This window comes from Grampus griseus, assembly GCF_964374135.1.
Source record: "Grampus griseus genome assembly, chromosome: 8".
NCBI lineage: Eukaryota > Metazoa > Chordata > Mammalia > Artiodactyla > Delphinidae > Grampus > Grampus griseus.
In genome coordinates this window covers 24,595,314-24,614,835 of record NC_139002.1, presented here as the reverse complement: position 1 = coordinate 24,614,835, position 19,522 = coordinate 24,595,314, and the positions used below count along the sequence as shown (strand labels likewise).

General features: G+C 37.5%; 1 protein-coding gene across 3 annotated transcripts in view; it reads left to right on the top strand.

Moving 5' to 3' along the window:
- The window catches only part of ATM (ATM serine/threonine kinase), a gene marked incomplete at its 5' end in the record, with an annotated part of 136,091 nt that extends 124,669 nt beyond the window's left edge, over positions 1-11,422 (top strand). For all 3 annotated transcript variants that reach the window (XM_082660331.1, XM_082660332.1, XM_082660330.1), the window contains 4 exons: positions 2,926-3,040; positions 3,799-3,862; positions 8,273-8,409; positions 8,516-11,422. In XM_082660331.1, the coding sequence (XP_082516457.1) occupies positions 2,926-3,040; positions 3,799-3,862; positions 8,273-8,409; positions 8,516-8,699 (500 nt within the window). In that variant the 3' untranslated portion in view covers positions 8,700-11,422. The remainder of the gene's footprint in view (positions 1-2,925; positions 3,041-3,798; positions 3,863-8,272; positions 8,410-8,515) is intronic.
- Positions 11,423-19,522: the final 8,100 nt, after the last annotated feature.

The window sequence follows — 19,522 nt, the reverse complement described above, 5'->3', positions numbered from 1 at the left end:
GTAGTGTCATCATATGGTTTCTTCCAAGCACCCTCAGCATCCCTGGAATTTAAGTTCTAGTTTGAAGTGGTAAGTGTGGAGGAACAAGGGGCCAAGAAGATTTGAGTTACTAGTGAGAGTAATCAACTTTGCAGGCTATACCCTGAGCTGAGTAGGGAAGGAAGAGAGACTAAAAGACTAGGAATCTCAGTGAGTTTGAAGATTATTTAACACGAATAAAGGGGTAGAAGGAGAAGAGGTTTTAAGTAAAATGTAGAATTTAAGATTTCTTAGAAAGTACAGTTTTAGGAGATTATAAGTTCTATAGTATAAGTTTTTGCTAAGTGTTTTGCTAAGAGAGAGTAAATTGAATTTCATTAGAACAGAGAAGATCAAGAATATTATATGGTTTTCCCCAGAATGAATTCCAGAGTTAGGACAGAGAGGAAGATTGTGAGCTAGGTCCACACCAACATTCAATGAATTTGATAGGAAATCTTAGATGTTGGGTTATAATAAATATGAGGATGAGTGGAGTTGTTAGAGCCAGAATGTGGGAACTCAGTAGAGGAGTGAAATTTTGCATGAGAACAAAAGGGCAGTGCAATGGAAGCTGCAAAGTAGAGATAGGAGTATGCCAACCGATGTCCAGGCCATGCTAAACACATCTATAAATGAGAAAGGTAAATTGGTATAACCAGTTTGGAATACTGTTTGGCATTATCTGCTAAAGCTGGGAATTGTGACCCAGCAATTCCACTGCAGTAAAAATGCACGCATGTGTATAAGAATGTTCATAGTAGTACTATTCATAATAGCCCCAAATTAGAAACAGCCCCAACCCCCATCACAAATAGAATGGATGAACAGTCTACAGCCATACCACCCTGAACGCACCTGATCTTGTTAGATCTTGGAAGCTAAGCAGTGTCAGGCCTGGTGAGTACTTGGATGGGAGAATGGATGAATGAATTTTATTGTATCCATAAAATGAAGTACTATATAACAATGAGATTGAATGAACTATAGCCACACTCAACATGGAAGACTCACAAATACAATCTTAAGTGAAAGAATCTAGATACAATAGAATATATACTGTATAATTCCATTTATGTAAAATATAAAACTGATAAAATTAATCTATAGTGTTGGAAGTCAGGATAGTGGTAAGCCTTTGAAGAGGTGTTTCGTGATTCATAGAGAGATGAGGCGGGGCTTCTGGAATGCTGGTTACATGGGTTTGTTCATTTTAAAAATCTCAATTAGCCACACACTTGAATGACTTTGATGATTTGTACACTTTTCTGTGTATCTCTTTGATTATCTGTTGCTGCATAAGAAACCACCCCAAATTTAGTAGCTTAAAACCACTATTACTATATCTTATAGTCTATGCGTTGACTGGTCTCAGCTGGAAAATTCTCACTTATGATCTTTCACACAGCTGTAGTCAGCACCTGGGGCTGAATTTACCTTAGGATTCAACTGGGCCAGTGTCCAAGATGGCTTCTTACACATTTGATGCTTCATTGCTCCTCCATGTGGCCTCTCTGTCTAGCAGAGTAACCTGAACTTCTTACAAAGCATCTCAGAGCTCCGAGAGGAAGGAAGTAGAAGTTAAGGGTTAGCTTGCAACTGGCACAGTGTCACTTCTGCTATATTCTCTTAGAGTAGTGTCATACGACCAATCCAGATTCTTCCCTCTCTTTCTGGGACTCCAATAACAACATTAGACTATCTCACTGTATCACTTATACCAAACCTTGTTTTTCCTTCAGCTCACCCATGGTGTCAGTGGAAACCATGTGGGGAGCCTGGACTTCCCGTGTCACCAATCTGTAGCAAGGAGCCCCCTTTCCTCTTGGATGTCAGAGGAGGCCAAGTGGGGAACCTGGTCTTCTACCACGACTTAGCAGTAAATAAGGTGGTTACTCCCAAAGCCAGCAAAAATAGAAGTGTAGATAAGATCCAGAGTCTCATAATGTAATATTTAAAAAGGTCAAAATTTCAATTGAAAATCATTTATCAGGAAAATTGCAGTTTGAATGAAAAACAATAGACGTCAGCACTGAGGTGACAAAGATGTTAGAATTATCTGACAAAGATTTTAAAGCAGCCATCATAAAAATACTTCAAGAAGCAATTACAAACATGTTTGAAACAAGTGAAAAGGTGCTAAGTCTCAGCACAGAAATAGTTTCAACATAGAAATAGGAGATATAAAAGAGAACCAGGTGAAAATTTTATTTTCCATTTTTTGGATGATTCTCTAGAGAACTATGTTGAGTGAAAAAAGCTAATCCTCAAAGGTTACATACTGTTTGACTCCATTGATATACTTGAAATTACAAAATTATAAAAATGGAAAACAGATTAGTTATTACTGGAAGAGCAGGGGGTAGGGGTAGGCCTTGGGAGTAAGTAGGTGTGGCTAATATAGCATGAGGGATCCTTGTGTTGATGGAAATATTCTATATCTTGATTGTATCAGTGTCAACATCCTGGTTATGATATTGTACTGTAGTTTTGCAAGATGTTGCCATTGGGGAAAAGTGGATAAAAGATATAGATATAGATATAGATATCGATACACACACACACACACACACACACACACACACACACACACATATATATCTTCTGCATTTTAAATTCTACCCTTCACTACCTCATATTTAAAAGTCACCCTTTAACATAGAATTCTCTAATTACATCAATAAATAATTTTTTTAACTTGATTTTTTAAAATTGGAGGTGGATCTCCTCGAGAATGCTGGAGATGAAGAAGGCAGGCAGAGCAGAAACAGAATAAATGACTGTGTGTTTTAGTACTGATTGAATATTGGTGACAAATTATTTAGTGCCTCTGCAAAGTTCACATACCAGTTGAGGAAAGTAAATTAGCTATGGGACCTCCTAACCTCACTGTATTTTTTACTTCAGGAGTTGCTTTTGAACAGGGTAAAATCCTTCCTACTCCTGAAACAGTTCCCTTTAGACTCACCAGAGATATTGTGGATGGGATGGGCATTACTGGTGTAGAAGGTGTCTTCAGAAGGTAAGTCAAATAGGGTAAGGTAAGGCAGATGATTTTTGGTGTTGAAATTATTTGGATTATTGATTTCTATAGATTATAGAGTTCACCCTTACTAGAATTATTATACATTCCAGTGCTTTACCAGTACTAAGGAAAAGACCTTGGGTAAAAGCAGTAATTATTTCCCCTTCCTTCAGACCACCTGGGACCTCACCCAATATGACACACATACTGTCCTCCCTTACTGCCTCTGGAAGCAGCCCGCCTTTAATTTTCACACCTTTGTCCTCGCTAACTCTTTGTTTACTGATCAGAACTTCTCTTGTGTGCTCATTCTTGGGTATATAAATTATCTTAAAGGAGCTTATGATCTGGTACCAATTTCTGCTAAAAGAACTTTGCAGTTCCCTGTAGTTTTCCCAGCATAGGCCTACATACTCAACTTTCTTTCTTTTTTAAGTCTACATACTCATCTTTTAACAGGGCAGATTCTAGTCAAAGTAAACTGTAATTACCATAATAATCAACTGAAAGAAATGTTTCATAGTAGTATTGTGTTATTCTTATAAATGCTAAGTTCATATTCACAAATATATTTGTATTCATTTTAGAAACATCTACTGAAAACCCACTCTGCCAAGTACTATGCTCTTTGAGATATTAATTTGGGAATTATTAACAAGAATAGTCTCAGCATACTAAACATGAGTATATAGGAGGTAAAGATATGTTGAAAATGTTGGTGTATAATAAGATTCATATTTATAATGTGTTTGTAGATGCTGTGAGAAAACCATGGAGGTTATGAGAAACTCTCAGGAAACCCTGTTAACCATTGTAGAGGTAAAGTATATTATAAGGAAATCTTTATTTCTCTGCCCGATAGACTGTGTATCTTGTTAGGAAGGCACTGATTGGAAGATCAGTGCTTTGTTTTAATGAGGTGGGATGATGCTGGGCAGCAGGAGAGTAAATAGTGGCTTAGAAACTTGAGGCCTTCAGCCCCCTCAAGTTTCTTGGAATGTTACAGCACTATAAGTAACTATAACTATAACTATATAACTATAACTATAACTACATAACTATAACTATATAACTATAACTATAACTATATAACTATAACTATAGTTATAGTTATATAGTTATATAACTATAACTATATAACTATAACTATAACTATATAACTATAACTATAACTATAACTATAACTATAAGTCTTCAATACATACATCAGCATTTTGACATCTTAGGTACCTTGTATGGTATTATTTTCAGAATGGTTTCCTTTGGAGTTTGAAGAAAAATCAATAAGTTGTATCTCCTTTTCCCATGCCCAGGTTCAGAACCATGTAGTGAGACAGATGGAGATCAAAGTGTCAGCATTGTTACTGTAGGAACATGACTGAGCAGTGAGGGCCAAACTGGCTTGCTGCTGGTGCCACCTCAGTGCCTCTTTGCTGTCTTAACCTGGGAACAGCCCACTGAGTGGGGTTTGGGCCTACAGGGCATAAACACTCGATCAAGATCACTGCCTCATGTTGATCAGGGCAGAAAGGGAAGGAAGTCCAGCAAATTTCCAGTGCTTATGACGTTAATTCTACCCAAGTGAGAATTGGGTACCCAAGGCAGTCATTCTCTATCCTAGTAAAGGGTATGTGGGGCAAGAGATCAGGAGAGTGTCCTCCACAGGGAAGCTTGGAAGTAGAGTTGAAGCATGCTTCCCTTACATTCTTTCAGCTTTTTGTTCCTTTAACTGGTGGTGCTGGACCTGGCTGCACTTTACTATCACCTGTATTTTTTTTTTTTTTTTTTTTTTTTTGCGGTACGCAGGCCTCTCACTGCCATGGCCCCTCCCATTGCGGAGCACAGGCTCCGGACACGCAGGCTTAGCAGCCATGGCTCACGGGCCCAGCCGCTCCGCGGCATGTGGGATCCTCCTGGACCAGGGCATGAACCCGTGTCCCCTGCATCGGCAGGCGAACTCTCAGCCACTGCGCCACCAGGGAAGCCCGACCTGTATTGCTTTTAAACAACATTGATGTTGACCAAATTTGAACTAAACTTCTAGGGATGATGCAAGAACATTTGTATTTTTTAAAAGCTTCATTGGCATTAACCATTAAGCCTGTGATCAACAAGGTGGAACTATATCCCAAGGAGGGTGAAATTTATAGTCTATTAGGGTGGTCCTGTGTCTACTACCTTTATGAACCAAAGTCCTCTTTATGGCCCCTTTGGACTGCTGGTGGCGATATGGATTTTTGGTACAAAGAGAGTTAAAATGGGTCCCAATAGTGTGTTGATAAAGTTAACTCTTTATCAACTTGCTGTTCCCAAGGCTGGAAAAGCTTTCCCTTTTCCCCATATACATATTGTCATTTGTTTGCCATTGGTGCTGCAGCAAGAATAAATGATAACAAGGATGCCTCAGTAATGCAGAAATCAAGGTCTAAAATCAAATTATCTTGCTTTTTTTGCATTTAAGACCAAAAAATCCAGACTTTTCAAATTAATTTAAGATCCAAAGAAGTTTAATGTATTCCCCAGTATTTTACTCTGTTCAGTCTCAGTCAAAAGGATTTTTGTGTCTGGGTAGATGTGGGGGTTCCTTCAGTACCGATGTCCTGAGTTAACACTTGCTAGAAGAGGGTAGTTCGTTCAAGGCTTCAGAAGTTTTATTAGTTGAATGCCAAATTGCTCGTGAGCCTCATTCTTTAAAGAGTGGTAGGAGATAAAGTTAGAGAGGTCATAGTGGGCAGATTATTTAGGGGTTTCTAACTTAGTGTGAGGATTTTAGACTTTACTGAGTAAGATGGAAACTGTTGGGGAGTTTCAGGCCACTGCATCTCCACCTGCAATAATGGTGTCACTTATAAGCTTTTATAAGCTTTGTGTGTTTTACACTGATTTGCTTAATCTTCCCTCTGTAAATCTGTCTGAATTTCCTGAAATAATTTAGTGTGGTTGTCCCAACCTTCCCAGCTGACCTCACTGTGGACTTTGTGCCTTCAGCTTTAGCAGGGTACTTCTCAGGAGTTTTGTTGGATCCCAATCCTCTGGAATGTCATTTCAGTCTCCTTTTTTGTAGTCATTACGTTTGCTCTGTTAGATTTCATTGAGCCACAGTCACTGTTTCTGATATAATAACAATTAAAACTTCTCGCTTCCTAACCCTCTTTAAGAACACTGTGACTTGGCTGCATTTCCCTTTCCTTCTCAGTACATTTGTCTCTACTGGCCTTCAAGATCTCATTTTCTTTTTCATAGTAGACCATCCTGTCTTCTAAGATTTTATCCATTCTACTAAGGTAATCTCTCCTTTTAACTCAATGGTTCTTAGCCAAGTGCAGTTTTGCTCTCTAAAGGACAGTTGGCAATGTCTGGAGACATTTTTGATTGTCATAATTGGAGCTGGGGGAGATGTGAAGGTACTATTCACATCTAGTGGGTAGAGGCAAGAGATGCCACAAAACATCCTATACACACAGCCCTCACACCAAAGAAATATCCAGCTAAAAAATGTCAGTAGTGCCAAGATTGAGAAACCCTGCTTTAACTTAATCTATATTCCTTTCTTGTTTTTTGTTCAACCAGTCCTGTTCTGATAATAAACCTAAAGTATATTTTTTTAATTACTCCAGTTCCTCCTTGATTCCAGAATTTGCAAATATGATTCCTAACACAAGCCCTTGGGTTTGAAATAATTCAATTGTGTTATTTCTCTGTTTCAACCAAAGAAGACCATATAGTCTGTTTATAATAGAGGCCCCTATTTCTTTTCATTAGTTGGTTAATAAAATATATGTCCCTTTGGGGAGTGAAACTGGTTTGGATCCCTGAAGTCTAAACCCATGTCAGTGCCCAATTTGAAGTCCCATAGAAACCCTTAAATTTATGGACAAACCACATATATTCAGAGTCAGTCCCTCTGTACTTTTTAATAGTCCTGGAGGATGCTCAGAACAGCATAAACAGATGACCAGTTTTTGGTACTGCTGATCTAGTATTTGTCCTGGAATTAAACGTGTAATGCTAAGGGCATTTTATAGTATCAGACTGCAGACCTACCTAGAAACACAAAAAAGGCAGCAGCAAGAAAGTATTCCAACTTTGTAATGCTGGAATATCCTGCAAAATCAGGCATTCCTGGAGTTGAGTCTTCATTTATTATTAAGACTTGTATGGTAAGCATTTGCTGAGGCCTATTTAAAAAAAATTATGTGCTTATAAACACCAGGGGCAGTTAGCTGTTCTGTATTGCCGAGGTCAAAAATCCCTGTGACCGGGCTTCCCTGGTGGCGCAGTGGTTGGGAGTCCGCCTGCCGATGCAGGGGACACGGGTTTGTGCCCCGGTCCGGGAGGGTCCCGCGTGCCGCGGAGCGGCTGGGCCCGTGGGTCAGGGCCGCTGAGCCTGCACGTCCGGAGCCTGTGCTCCGTAGCGGGAGGGACCACGGCAGTGAGAGGCCCGCGTACCGCAAAAAAAAAAAAAAAAAAAGATCCCTGTGACCTCACTTACTAAAATTAAGACTTAGAATCACTTGCTCTGGCCATGCCAGTTATTTTAGTATTCAGATTCTACTCCATATGTAGATTTCAAGATGCCAACCATAGCACTAGACCTTGGGTTTTGAGGAGTTTTCAATAAATTATACCTTTTTTTCTCCACCCAAATTTGGAACTAATTGAGTGGAAAAGAAAGAGCCTTAAGAAGCCATAGAGATCAAAATGTCAGATTTATTACTGATACAACTGTTGGAGAATATGGCTTAGGAGTAAGGTCCAAATAGGCTTGCTACTGCTGTCCAGCTCCCACAATCTAATATATCCCTTGGTACAGCTCACCTGAGGGAGAGTTGGGGCCTGCAGAGAGTTGGGGCCTGCAGAGAGTTGGGGCTTTGGCAAATGTTCTTACCGAAAAACTGATCAAGAGGAGAGGGAGAAGGAAAGAGTAACTAGTGCTTGTCTGCTTTTAATTGATTAGTTTCACCCAATCAGGAAACATGGGTCAAAGGATGTCACAGCCCCCAAAATGGAGAAAGAATGAATGCAGATGGGAGAAAAATCCGAGAACATCATGTTAGTATAGTTTCCTCCACAAGGAAACATGAAGCACGTGTGATAAGTTTGCCCCTCCATCCCAGTCAACTACCATGTGACTGGCCTGTATTATTTTTATAATACTGGTTCTACTGTTTCTAAATACATCATCAAAATACACATTGTTCTTCTAATACATATGTCCTCTCTATCTAGGTCCTCCTGTATGATCCTCTCTTTGACTGGACAATGAATCCTTTGAAAGCTCTGTATTTACAGCAGAGGCCAGAGGATGAAAGTGAGCTCCACTCCACTCCAAATGCAGATGACCAGGAATGCAAACGAAATCTCAGGTGAGCAGTTTTTGGGGAAGGATCTGTTGTCAATTGTTCAGATTCTCCTATTCCCAAGGCCCTTTAAACTGTTCCACCTCATTAACCTTTGTGTTTTTTTCATTAGTGATATTGACCACAGTTTCAACAAAGTAGCTGAACGTGTCTTGATGAGACTGCAAGAGAAACTAAAAGGAGTGGAGGAAGGAACCGTGCTCAGTGTTGGTGGACAGGTGAATTTGCTCATACAACAGGCCATGGACCCCAAAAATCTCAGCCGACTTTTCCCAGGCTGGAAAGCTTGGGTGTGATATTAAACATGTGATTGCCTTTGAATTCAGCCTTTAGAAATTGTATTTTGGCCTTCATTTTTAACCCACCCACATACTTCAAATAGGTATTAATATTGAACTAAGTAAACTAATGTGTTTTTTAAAAAACGTTTAATGCTTGCTTCATTTACCTAAAGATGCTTTGATAGTCTCAAGGAACAGTTTTCTCACACTTTAGAAATAGTCAGTCAGTCATGCTCTACTTCTAAGGTAAATGTTTATTTTTTCTTCTCAAGTGCATACTTGTATCATTTTCAGTAGAATCACTGACTTTTGCTTTAGCTGAAAATGCAAGCAGCATGAGTATAGCAGCAGCGCTGGCAGATTTTTCTTTAGTAGGAGTTAGAACAAATAAATATACTGCTAGTTTTGATATAGCTTTAATTAAAACTTGTTTCCCGGATATTATGAATGATAAAATATTAATATATAAAAGGAAGAAAATAACTTTAAAATTGTAACCATCTGTATACCATGGTAAATATGTTTGGATTTTCAGTAGTAAGATCACTCAATGTTACTCAGTAATGAAGGTGTTATGATATGGAGAACAAATTTCACAGACACAGTATGGTTACTATTTTTTAGAAATGTATATTAGACCTTCTCATTCTGTTCTCTTTATCTTTTAAGCCCTCTGTGTTTCCAGTACTTTATCTTTCTATGATGCCTTCATATCTGTCTTCTAGTTCATGAATTCTCTTGTCTCTATGTAATCTCCTTTTTAAACTATTCATTGGGTTTCTCCTTTCAAAAATTGTTTTCCATTTCTAGGTATGTATCATTCTTAAGATTTGCCTATTATTTGTTTCATGATGTCTAGTTGGGGTTTTTTTTTTTAACTTTAAGTTTCTGTTGTTTGTATATGTTGGTTTTTGTAATTGGTGGGCTGTTTATCCATGTATTTTGTGACTTTAGAAGGTGAGCTTATTTTCAGTAGGACCTTCTCATGGGAATCTTGAGTGACCTGGGCTAAGAATAATTCCTTCCAGAAAAGTTTTATGTCTGGTTATGTCATAGTTCCAGGGCTATCACTGACAGAGGACCACTCTTCCTTTAATTTCTTGGCTTCAGGGTTTCCTGACCTGAAGAGTACTATAAATTTACTGAGAGAAGACTCCCAGGCCAAGACAGACATTCTTCCACATTATCTCCCTGTGCTAGTCAGCAGAATGTTTTACCGATGACCCCCCTTTCACTGAGAGTGTAAGCCTGAATGTGTCCCAACCTTATGGACATGAGGGGAGGTGCATTTAATTACTACCCACTGCCTTTTTAAAGTCCTCTTACAAATGTTATAGCTGAAATTCATAGGTTAATGAGATTGGCAAGTTTGCCAGGATAGCTAGAATATCAGCTCACACATCTACCTCTCTGGTTTTTAGTTTCCTTCTGAAACTGAAAATTTTTGGCCATAAGGATTTCCCCTTTCTTACAACTTCTGCTATGTGTTTAAAAAATATTTCTTATACCTTACCTAGCATTTCTGTGTGTATTGTTGGAAGGAAAGGGTTTAGGTATCAAGTTTGATATATAGCTAGAAATGGAACTCTTCTGTCCCCATAGTGTCATTAGATAAACAAATAAAACTATTGACTTGTCTATTGGTGAATATAATCCTTCCTCCATCCTTAGGAAACTGTTCATCTCAGCTGCAGAGATTAAGAAATGGGTGATTGAAGCTTGATGAATGAATAGGATGAATGAATAGGAAACCTATTTTTATTACCAAAGTGAATCAAGGGAATGTAGCAAACTTAGAATGTCTTTATTTAAGAAAGCCTTGAAATCTTCATGGGTGGAATAAGAAATTATCAGCTAGATGATAGTATAGGTAAGTGAATTTGTAGCTAATTCTTGCTAGTTGATGTATGTTATTCAAAGAGCTTTGAATAACATCATTAATCTACTCTTCAGCATTGAATGGTGTGCTGTAAAGCTCCTGTCCTATTCAGATTCTAAAGATTACGACAAGATGGAACAATGTCTGGAAATGAATAAGATAGAAATCTGGGAACAAATGAGGAATGTTTAGGTTTTTAAAATATTTATGATAAAATATTTGTTGTATGCTGAGTACCTGACATACATTATATGCAGTGTCTTTTGCAAGATTAGTGATGTTATTCCAGTTTACAGGTGGGGAAAGTGAAATTTGGAAAAATAAAATAACTTGTCCAAGGGCAAAATATAATATGTTGAAGGTACAAGTTTAATATGGACAATCTCTAACTTGGAAATCTTTCAAGTGAAAAGAATCTAGGCTTTACCAGTCAGTTGCTCATAAGGTCAGTGGAAACCAAGGAGAGAAGCTACTAGAAAAGCAGATAAATTACAGACTGTTTGAACAGTTGTGTTCAGATTAAGGGAGATACTATTCGTTCCACTATTCTCTGTGCTGATCATACCACCTAATTAGTAGGTAAATAAATCCATGGCCATGATAGTATATACTTAAAATATATGCACTTAGAAATGCTAAAAATTTAAATATGGCCTAAAGCAAATAAAAGCAAAGAGGAAAACCTTTGATCTTCTTAAAGATTAAAGTAGGCTAGTGTTTAAATACATAGAAAGCTAGTGTACTGGCTTGAAATATGGAGATATGTGCCACTTCAAATATTTTGGTTGTACCTTAATGAAATTATATATTTCATGTAGATTTTTTTTAGTACTATTGAATGTATTTCTTTATTACACTGTTACCTGTTTTCAAATAAATCTTAAAGAAAATGTATGCTAAGACTCATTCATTTTATTTAAATATTTGAGTGTTCTGTGCGCCAAGCATGGTGCTGGGTATACAGCAATTTACAATGCAGTGTGAACTGAGAAGCCTGCTACACAGGACCAGACCAGTATGGTTCATCTCACTCTAAATAATCTAGTAGTTTTTCTTGATTACCCTGTGACAAACCAAATGAATGTTCTTTTTTGGGGGTGCCTAGAGAGTGATCTGGTCGACATTTCTAGAGTCTAAAAAATATATACTGGAAATGACAAAGATCCTAATATTCTAAATTTGAAGTTTGCATTCCACATATTTTTGTTTTTTAAAAAATAAGTAACTTCAGTCTTTAGAGTTTCAGGCTTTTTTGTCCAGTTTCTGAAAAAGTGAATTTTGCATAAATACAGTACAAAGTTTTCACAGAGATTAGGTTCAGAATTTGGTGTGTAAGGTGAAAATCTAATGAAAATTATTCCCTGAAAAATCCCTTACTTTGCCCATAATGTACAACATGCATAATTTTTTTAATGTACAACAATATGTAAAAATATATACTTTTACACTAATATACAATGTATGATTCTAAAGCAGTGGTTCTCAGGGGGTAATTTTGCTTCCCCACTCATTTGGCAATGTCTGAAGACATTGTGAGAGCATGAAACATGGACATATAGTGTTGAAGTTTAAGATCAGTACACATTTCCAAACCAGGAGAGAAATGGTCATGATTTGACTTGTAGATCTTGCCTTGCTATAAGTGTGTGTTCATAGCTGGTCTACTGTTAACATGATTTGCTATTTTTTTTAATTTTGGTAAAATACACATAACATAAAATTTACCATCTTGACCATTTTTAAGTGTACAGTTCAGTAGTGATATAAGTACATTCACACTGTAGTACAGCCAATCTCCAGCACTGTTTTCACCTTGCAAAGCTGAAGTTCTGTACCCATTCCACAACTCTCCATTCTCCCCTCCACCCAGCCCTTGGCAACCACTATTCTATTTTCTCTCTCTCTGAATTTGACTGCTGTAGCTTCCTACTATAAGCATTTGTCTTTTTGTGACTGGCTTATTTCACTAACGTAATGTCCTTAATAAGGTTCATCCCAGTTGCTGTATATCAGAATTTCCTTCTTTTTAAAGATGGAATAATATTCCATGGTATGTATAGACCACATTTTTGTTTATCCATTTATCTGTTTGTAAACACTTGAGTTGCTTTCCCCTTTTAGCTATTATGAATAATGCTGCTATTGAGCATGGGTGAACAGATATGTCTTCAGGAATCTGTTTTTAATTCTTTTGGGTATGTACCCAGAAGTGGAATCACTGGATCATACGGTAATTCTATTTTGATTTTTTTTTTGCAGTATGCGGGCCTCTCACTGTTGTGGCCTCTCCCATTGTGGAGCACAGGCTCCGGACGCGCAGGCTCAGCGGCCATGGCTCACAGGCCTAGCCGCTCCACGGCATGTGGGATCTTCCCAGACCGGGGCACGAACCCATGTCCCCTGCATCGGCAGGTGGACTCTCAACCACTGCGCCACCAGGGAAGCCCCTATTTTGAATTTTTTGACGGAAACACCATGCTGTTTTCCATAGTGGCTACAGTGTTTTACATTCCCACAGACAGTGCACAAGGGTTCTGATTTTTCCACATCCTCACTGACACCTGTTATTTTCTGTTTTGTTTTTTAATAGTAGCCATCTTAATGCATGTGGAAGGGTCATTCCTGCAAGAAAAAACATTGTATACTTTATACAAATCCAATGAGTGGTATTGCAAGAAATAACGAGTTTTACGGGGGAAATATGTCCTTCAGTTAACAATTTTGAAAACCTTGTTCCGCCTTACTTAATGTTAGGTTATTTGAAAACCACCCCCAAATGTTCCCTAGTATTTAAATATTCACTATAGACTTATAATTCTTTGTAAATACTTAGTATTTCTTATTGCTTAAGCAATTTTTAAAAAATATCCCTGACTGTAAAGAGTTGGAAGAATTTTAAGAGAGAAAATGGTAATCACTCAGCTGGTTGCAGATTTGGTGGGGTTTTTTTTACTTTATTTTTTTGCGGTACGTGGGCCTCTCACTGTTGTGGCCTCTCCCGTTGCGGAGCACAGGCTCCGGATGTCCAGGCTCACGGGCCCAGCCACTCCGCAGCATGTGGGATCTTCCCAGACCGGGGCATGAACCCATGTCCCCTGTATCGGCAGGCGGACTCTCAACCACTGAGCCACCAGGGAAGCCCTACTTTATTTTTTTAATTGAAATATAGTTGATGTATAATATTATGTTGGTTTCAGGTATACTCCATGGTGATTTGACATTTGCATACATTATGAAATCACCTTGATAAGTCTAGTAGCTATCTGTCCTTGTACAAAGTTATTACACTATTATTGACCATATTCCTTGTGCTGTATATTATATTCCCCAGGCTTATTTATTTTATAACTGGAGGTTTGTACCACTTGCTCCCCTTCACCCATTTTGCCCCCTGCACCTTCTCCCCTCTGACAACAACCTCTGTTTGTTCTCTGCATCTGTGTCTGCTTTCATTTTGTTTTGCTTGTCTTGTTTTTTAGAATCCACATGTAAGTGAGATCATACGATATTTGTCTTTCTCTATCTGAATTATTTCACTTAACTATACTTACTTTGCCCTCTAGGTTCATCTATGTCACTGCAAGTGGTAATATTTCATCCTTTTTTTTTAAAGGCTGAGTAATATTCGATTGTATGTATATACCACATCGTTTTTATCCATTCATCTATTGACACTTAGGTTGCTTTCATATCTTGGCTATTGTAAATAATGCTGCTATGAACATTGGGGTGCATATATCTTTTTAAATTAATGTTTTTGTTTTTGTTTTTTTTGAGGAGGTAAATACCCAGAAGTGAAATTGCTGGGTCATCTGTCAGTTCTATTTGTAATTTTTTGAGAACCCTCCCTATTTTTCATAGTGGCTGCACCAATTTAAAACAGTGCACCAGGGTTCCCTTTTCCTCACGTCCTCATCAACACTTGTTATTTGTTGTCTTTTTAACAATGGCCATTCTGACAGGTGTAAGGTGATATCTTGTTGTGTTTTTGATATGCATTTCCTTGATGATTGGTGATGTTGAGTATCTTTTCATGTGTCTGTTGGCCATCTGTATGTCTTCTTTGGAAAAAATATCTATTCAGGACCTCTACATTTTAATTGGGTTGTTTGGGTTTTTTGACGTTTAGTTGCATATATTTTGGATCTATCCTTTGCAAATGTCTTCTATTCAGTAGACTGCCTTTTCATTTTGTTGATACCTTTCTTCACTGTGCAAAAGCTAGTTTAATGTAATCCCATTAGTTTATTGTTGCTTTGGTTTCCCTTGCCTGAGGAGACAGATCCAAAAAAATAATGCTAACATCAGTGTCAAAGACCATACTGCCTTTGTTTCCTTCTTGGAGTTTTATGACTTCAGTTCTTAATCCAGTTTGAATTTACTTTTGTATATGGTATAGAAAAGTAGTCCAGTTTGATTATTTTGCATGTAGCTGTCCAGTTTTCTCAACACCATTTATTGAAGAGGCTGCCTTTTCCCATTGTGTATTTTTGCATCCTTTGTTGTAGATTAATTGACCATAAGTGTGTGGGTTTATTTCTGATCTCTCTATTCTCTTCCATTGATCAGCCTATTTTTATGCCAGTACCGTACTGTTTTGATTACTATAGCTTTGCAGTATTGTTTGCAGTCAGCAAGCATGATACCTCCAGCTTTGTTCTTCTTTCCCAAAATTGCTTTGGCTATTCTGGATCATCTGTGTTTCCATACAATTTATAGAATTATTTGTTTGGGTTCTGTGAAAAATGCCATTGGTATTTTGATAGGGATTGCATTGAATCTGTAGATTGCCTGTGGTAGTATGGTTATTTTAATAATATCAATTCTCCCAATCTACGAGCACAGTATATCTTTCTATTTGTTTGTGTCATCTCAGTTTCTTTCGTTAATGTCGTATAGTTTTCTGAGTACAGGTCTTTTACCTCCTTGTTTAGATTTTTTTCCTAGATATTTTATTCTTGTTGATGCAATTGTAAATGGAATTGTTTCCTTAATTTTTCTTTCTGAGAGTTTGTTGTTAGTGTATAGCAATGAAACAGATTTTTGCATATTAACCTTGTGTCCTGCAACTTAACTGAATTCCTTTATTAATTCTCATAGGTTTTTGGTGGCATCTTTAGGAATTTTTATGTCTAGTATCATGTCATCTGCAAAAAGTGACAGTTTTACTTTTCCTTTCCAATTTGGATTCCTTTTATTCCTTTTTCTCATGTGATTGCTATGGCTAGGACTTCCAATACTATGTTGAATAAAAATGGTGAGATTGAGCATCCTTGTCTTGTTCCTGATCTTAGAGGGAACACTTTCAGCTTTTCACCATTGAGTATTATGTTGGCTGTAGGTTTGTTGTATATGGCCTTTATTATGTTGAAGTATGTTCCCTCTATTCCACTATGTTGAGGGTTTTTATCATAAATGGATGTTGAGCTTTGTCAAAAGTTCTTTTCTGCATCTATTGAGATGATCATGTGATTTTTATCCTTCAATTTTTTAATGTGGTGTATTTCATTGATTTGTGGGTGTTGAATTATCCTTGCATCCCTTGAATAAATCCCACTTCATGGTATATGATCCTTTTAGTGTATGGTTGAATTCCACTTAGTAATATTGTGTTGAGGATTTTTGCATCTGTTTTCGTCCGTAATGCCTGTAATTTTCTTTTTTTGTGTTGTCTGTCTGGTTTTGATATCTGGGTGATGCTGGTCTTAGAGAATAAGTTTAGAAGCGTTCCTTCCTCTTCAATTTTTTGGAATAGTTTGAGAAGAACAGGTGTTAACTTTTATTTAAATGTTTGGCAGAATTTACCTGTGAAGTCATCTGGTCCTGGACTTTTGTTTGTTGGGAGGTTTTTTAAAAGTATTGATTCAATTTCATTATTGGTGTTTGGTTTGTTCATATTTTCTATTTCTTCCTGATTCAGTCATGGGAAATTTTACATTTCTAGGAATTTGCCCATTTCTTCTTGGTTGTCCATATTATTGGCATATAATTGTTCATAGTAATCTCTTATGATCCTTTGTATTCCTGTGGTTTTGATTGTAACTTATGATGATTCTGACTAAAGGTTTTATCAATTTTGTTTATCTTTCAAAGAACCACCTCTTAGTTTCATTAATCTTTTCTATTTTTTGTTTTTAGTCTCTATTTCATTTATTTCTGCTCTGATTTTTATGATTTCTCTCCTACTAACTCTGGGTTTTGTTTGTTCTTCTTTTTCTAGTTCTTTTAGGTCTAACTTTAGGTTGTTTATTTGAGATAATTCTTGTTTCCTGAAGTAGGATTGTATTGCTGTAAACTTCCCTCTTAGATCTGCTTTTGCTGTGTCCCATAGATTTTGGATCATTGTGTTTCTATTTTCATTCATCTTCGGGTAGTTTTTAATTTCCTCTTTGATTTATTTAATGACACATTGGTTGTCCCTACTAAATACTATGTTACTGTTAGTTTCTCCCTTTATGTCTATTATTATTTGCTTTATATATTTAAGTGTTCCTATGTTGGGTGCATCTATATTTACAATTGTTTTATCTTCTTTTTGGATGGATCCCTATATCATTAAGTAATGTCCTTCTTTGTCTCTTGTTACAGTACTTGTTTTAAAATCTATTTTCTGTGATACAAGTATTGCTGTCCTGGTTTTCTTTTAATTTCCATTTGCATGGAATACTTCTTTCCATCCCATCACTTAGTCTCTGTGTGTCTTTAGATCTGAAGTGAATCTCCTGTAGGCAGCATATATGTGGGTCTTGTTTTTCTATCCATTCAGCTACTCTGTGTCTTTTGATTGGAGCATTTAGTACATTTAAAGTAATTAGTGATAGACATGTATTTATTGTCACTTTGTTAATTGTTTTCTGGTTGTTTTCGTGGTTCTTTTTTTGTTTTTTCTTTTGCCCTCTTTCCTTGTGATTTGATGGCTATCTTTAGTTTTATGTTTAGATTCCTTTCTCTTTCTTGTGTGTCTGTTATTGGTTTCTGGTTTGTGGTTACCACGAAGCTCACATATAACATGGTATAAGTTACATAATCATTTTAGTTGATCTCTTAAATTCAAATGCATTCTAACCAGTCTACATTTTTACTCACCTATCCCAATGTTTAATGTCTTTGACATCGTATTTTACATCTTTTTGTGTTGTGTATTTCTTTATTTATTGTGTATATAGATGGTTTACTACTTTTGTCTTTTAACCTTTATACTAGTTTTATAAGTGGTTGAACTACTACCTTTACTGTGTGTTTCCCTTTACCAGTGAGATTTTTCTTTTCATAATTTTCCTTTTTATAGCTGTGGACTTCCCTTTTCTGCTTAGAGAAGTCCCTATAACATTTCTTTTTTTGTTTTTTCTGGCCATGCCACGTGGCACGCAGTATCTTAGTTTGCCAACCAGAGATCAAACTCATGCCCCCTGCAGTGGAGGCACAGAGCCCTAACCACTGGACTGGCAGGGAATTCCCTATAACATTTCTTATAAAGCCAGTTTAGTGGTGCTGAACCATTTTAGCTTTTGCTTGTCTTTGAAACTCTTTATCTCTCCTTTAAGTCTGAACGATAGCCATGCCAGCTAGAGTATTCTTGGTTGTAAGCTTTTTCCTTTCATCACTTTGAATATATCATGACACTCCCTTCTGGACTACAAAATTGTTGCTGAAAATTCACCTGATAGCCTTATGGAGATTTCTTTGTATGTTACTAATTGCTTTTCTCTTGCTACTTCTAAGATTCTCTTTAATTTTTACGATTTTACTTTTTTTTTTTAAATTTTTTTCTTTTGGCCATGCCGTGCAGCTTGTTGGTTCTCAGTTTCCCAACCAGGGATGGAACCCAGGCCACAGCAGTGAAAGCCCGGGATCCTAACTCTATGCCACCAGGAAACTCCCTTTGCAATTTTAATTATAATGTGTCTTTGTGCGGACATCTTTGGATCATCTCGTTTGGAACTCTCTGTGCTTCCTGGACTTGAATGTCTGTTTCTTTCCCCTCGTTAGGAAATTTCTCAGTAATTATTTCTCAAATAAGTTCTCTGCCCCTTTCTCTCTTCTTCTAGGACCACTGTAATGCAAATGTTAGTATGTTGTCTTAGAGGTCTTGTAAACTATCCTCATTTTTTTAAATTCTTTTTTCATTTCTCTGTTCAGCTTGGGAATTTCCACTACCATGTCTTCCAGATTGGTGATCCATTCCTCTGTATTATCTAATCTACTATTGATTCCTTCTAGTATATTTTTTATTTCAGTTATCTTATTCATCAACTCTTTTTGGTTCTTCTTTATATTTTCAAACTGTTCGTTTAAATGGTCATGGTGTTCTCCATTCTTCTCCAGAGTTCATTGAGCACCTTTATGATCTATACCTTGAACTCTTTATCTGGTAGATTCCTTATCTCTACTTTGTTTAGTTCTTTTTCTGATATTTTGTCTTATTCCATTGTTTGGAACATAAATTTCTGTCTTCTCATTTTGCCCAATTCTCTGTGTTTATTTCTATGTACTAGGTAGGTTGGTTACATTTCCCAATCTTCCCAAGCCTTATTTAGGAAACATCCTGTGGGGCTCAGCAGCACACTCCTCTCTGGTTAAGAGGTATATGTTCTAGTGTACCCCCTACGTGGGCTGCCTGTGCACTTCTGTTGTGACGTGGCTGGCCCCAACCCCACTGGCTGCAAGACCATGTCTTGTACGGCGGCTGTGGGCCCACTGGAAGGTGGGGTAGGCTTCCTATGTGGTTGTGTGACTCAGGGGCATTCAGGATTGGTGCTGTCCCACTGGTGAGAGAGGCCAGGTCTCCACATGGCTGTCTGTATAGCCGAGGCCTCAGGGTTAATGCCAGCCTGCTGGTGGACAGGGCCAGGTCCCCAGCACTAATAGGCTAGAGGGAGGATTCCAAAATGGCACTGGTGTTACCAGTACTAGATTAAGCTCCCCAAAATGGCTGATGCCTCCATCCCCAGGGGGAGTC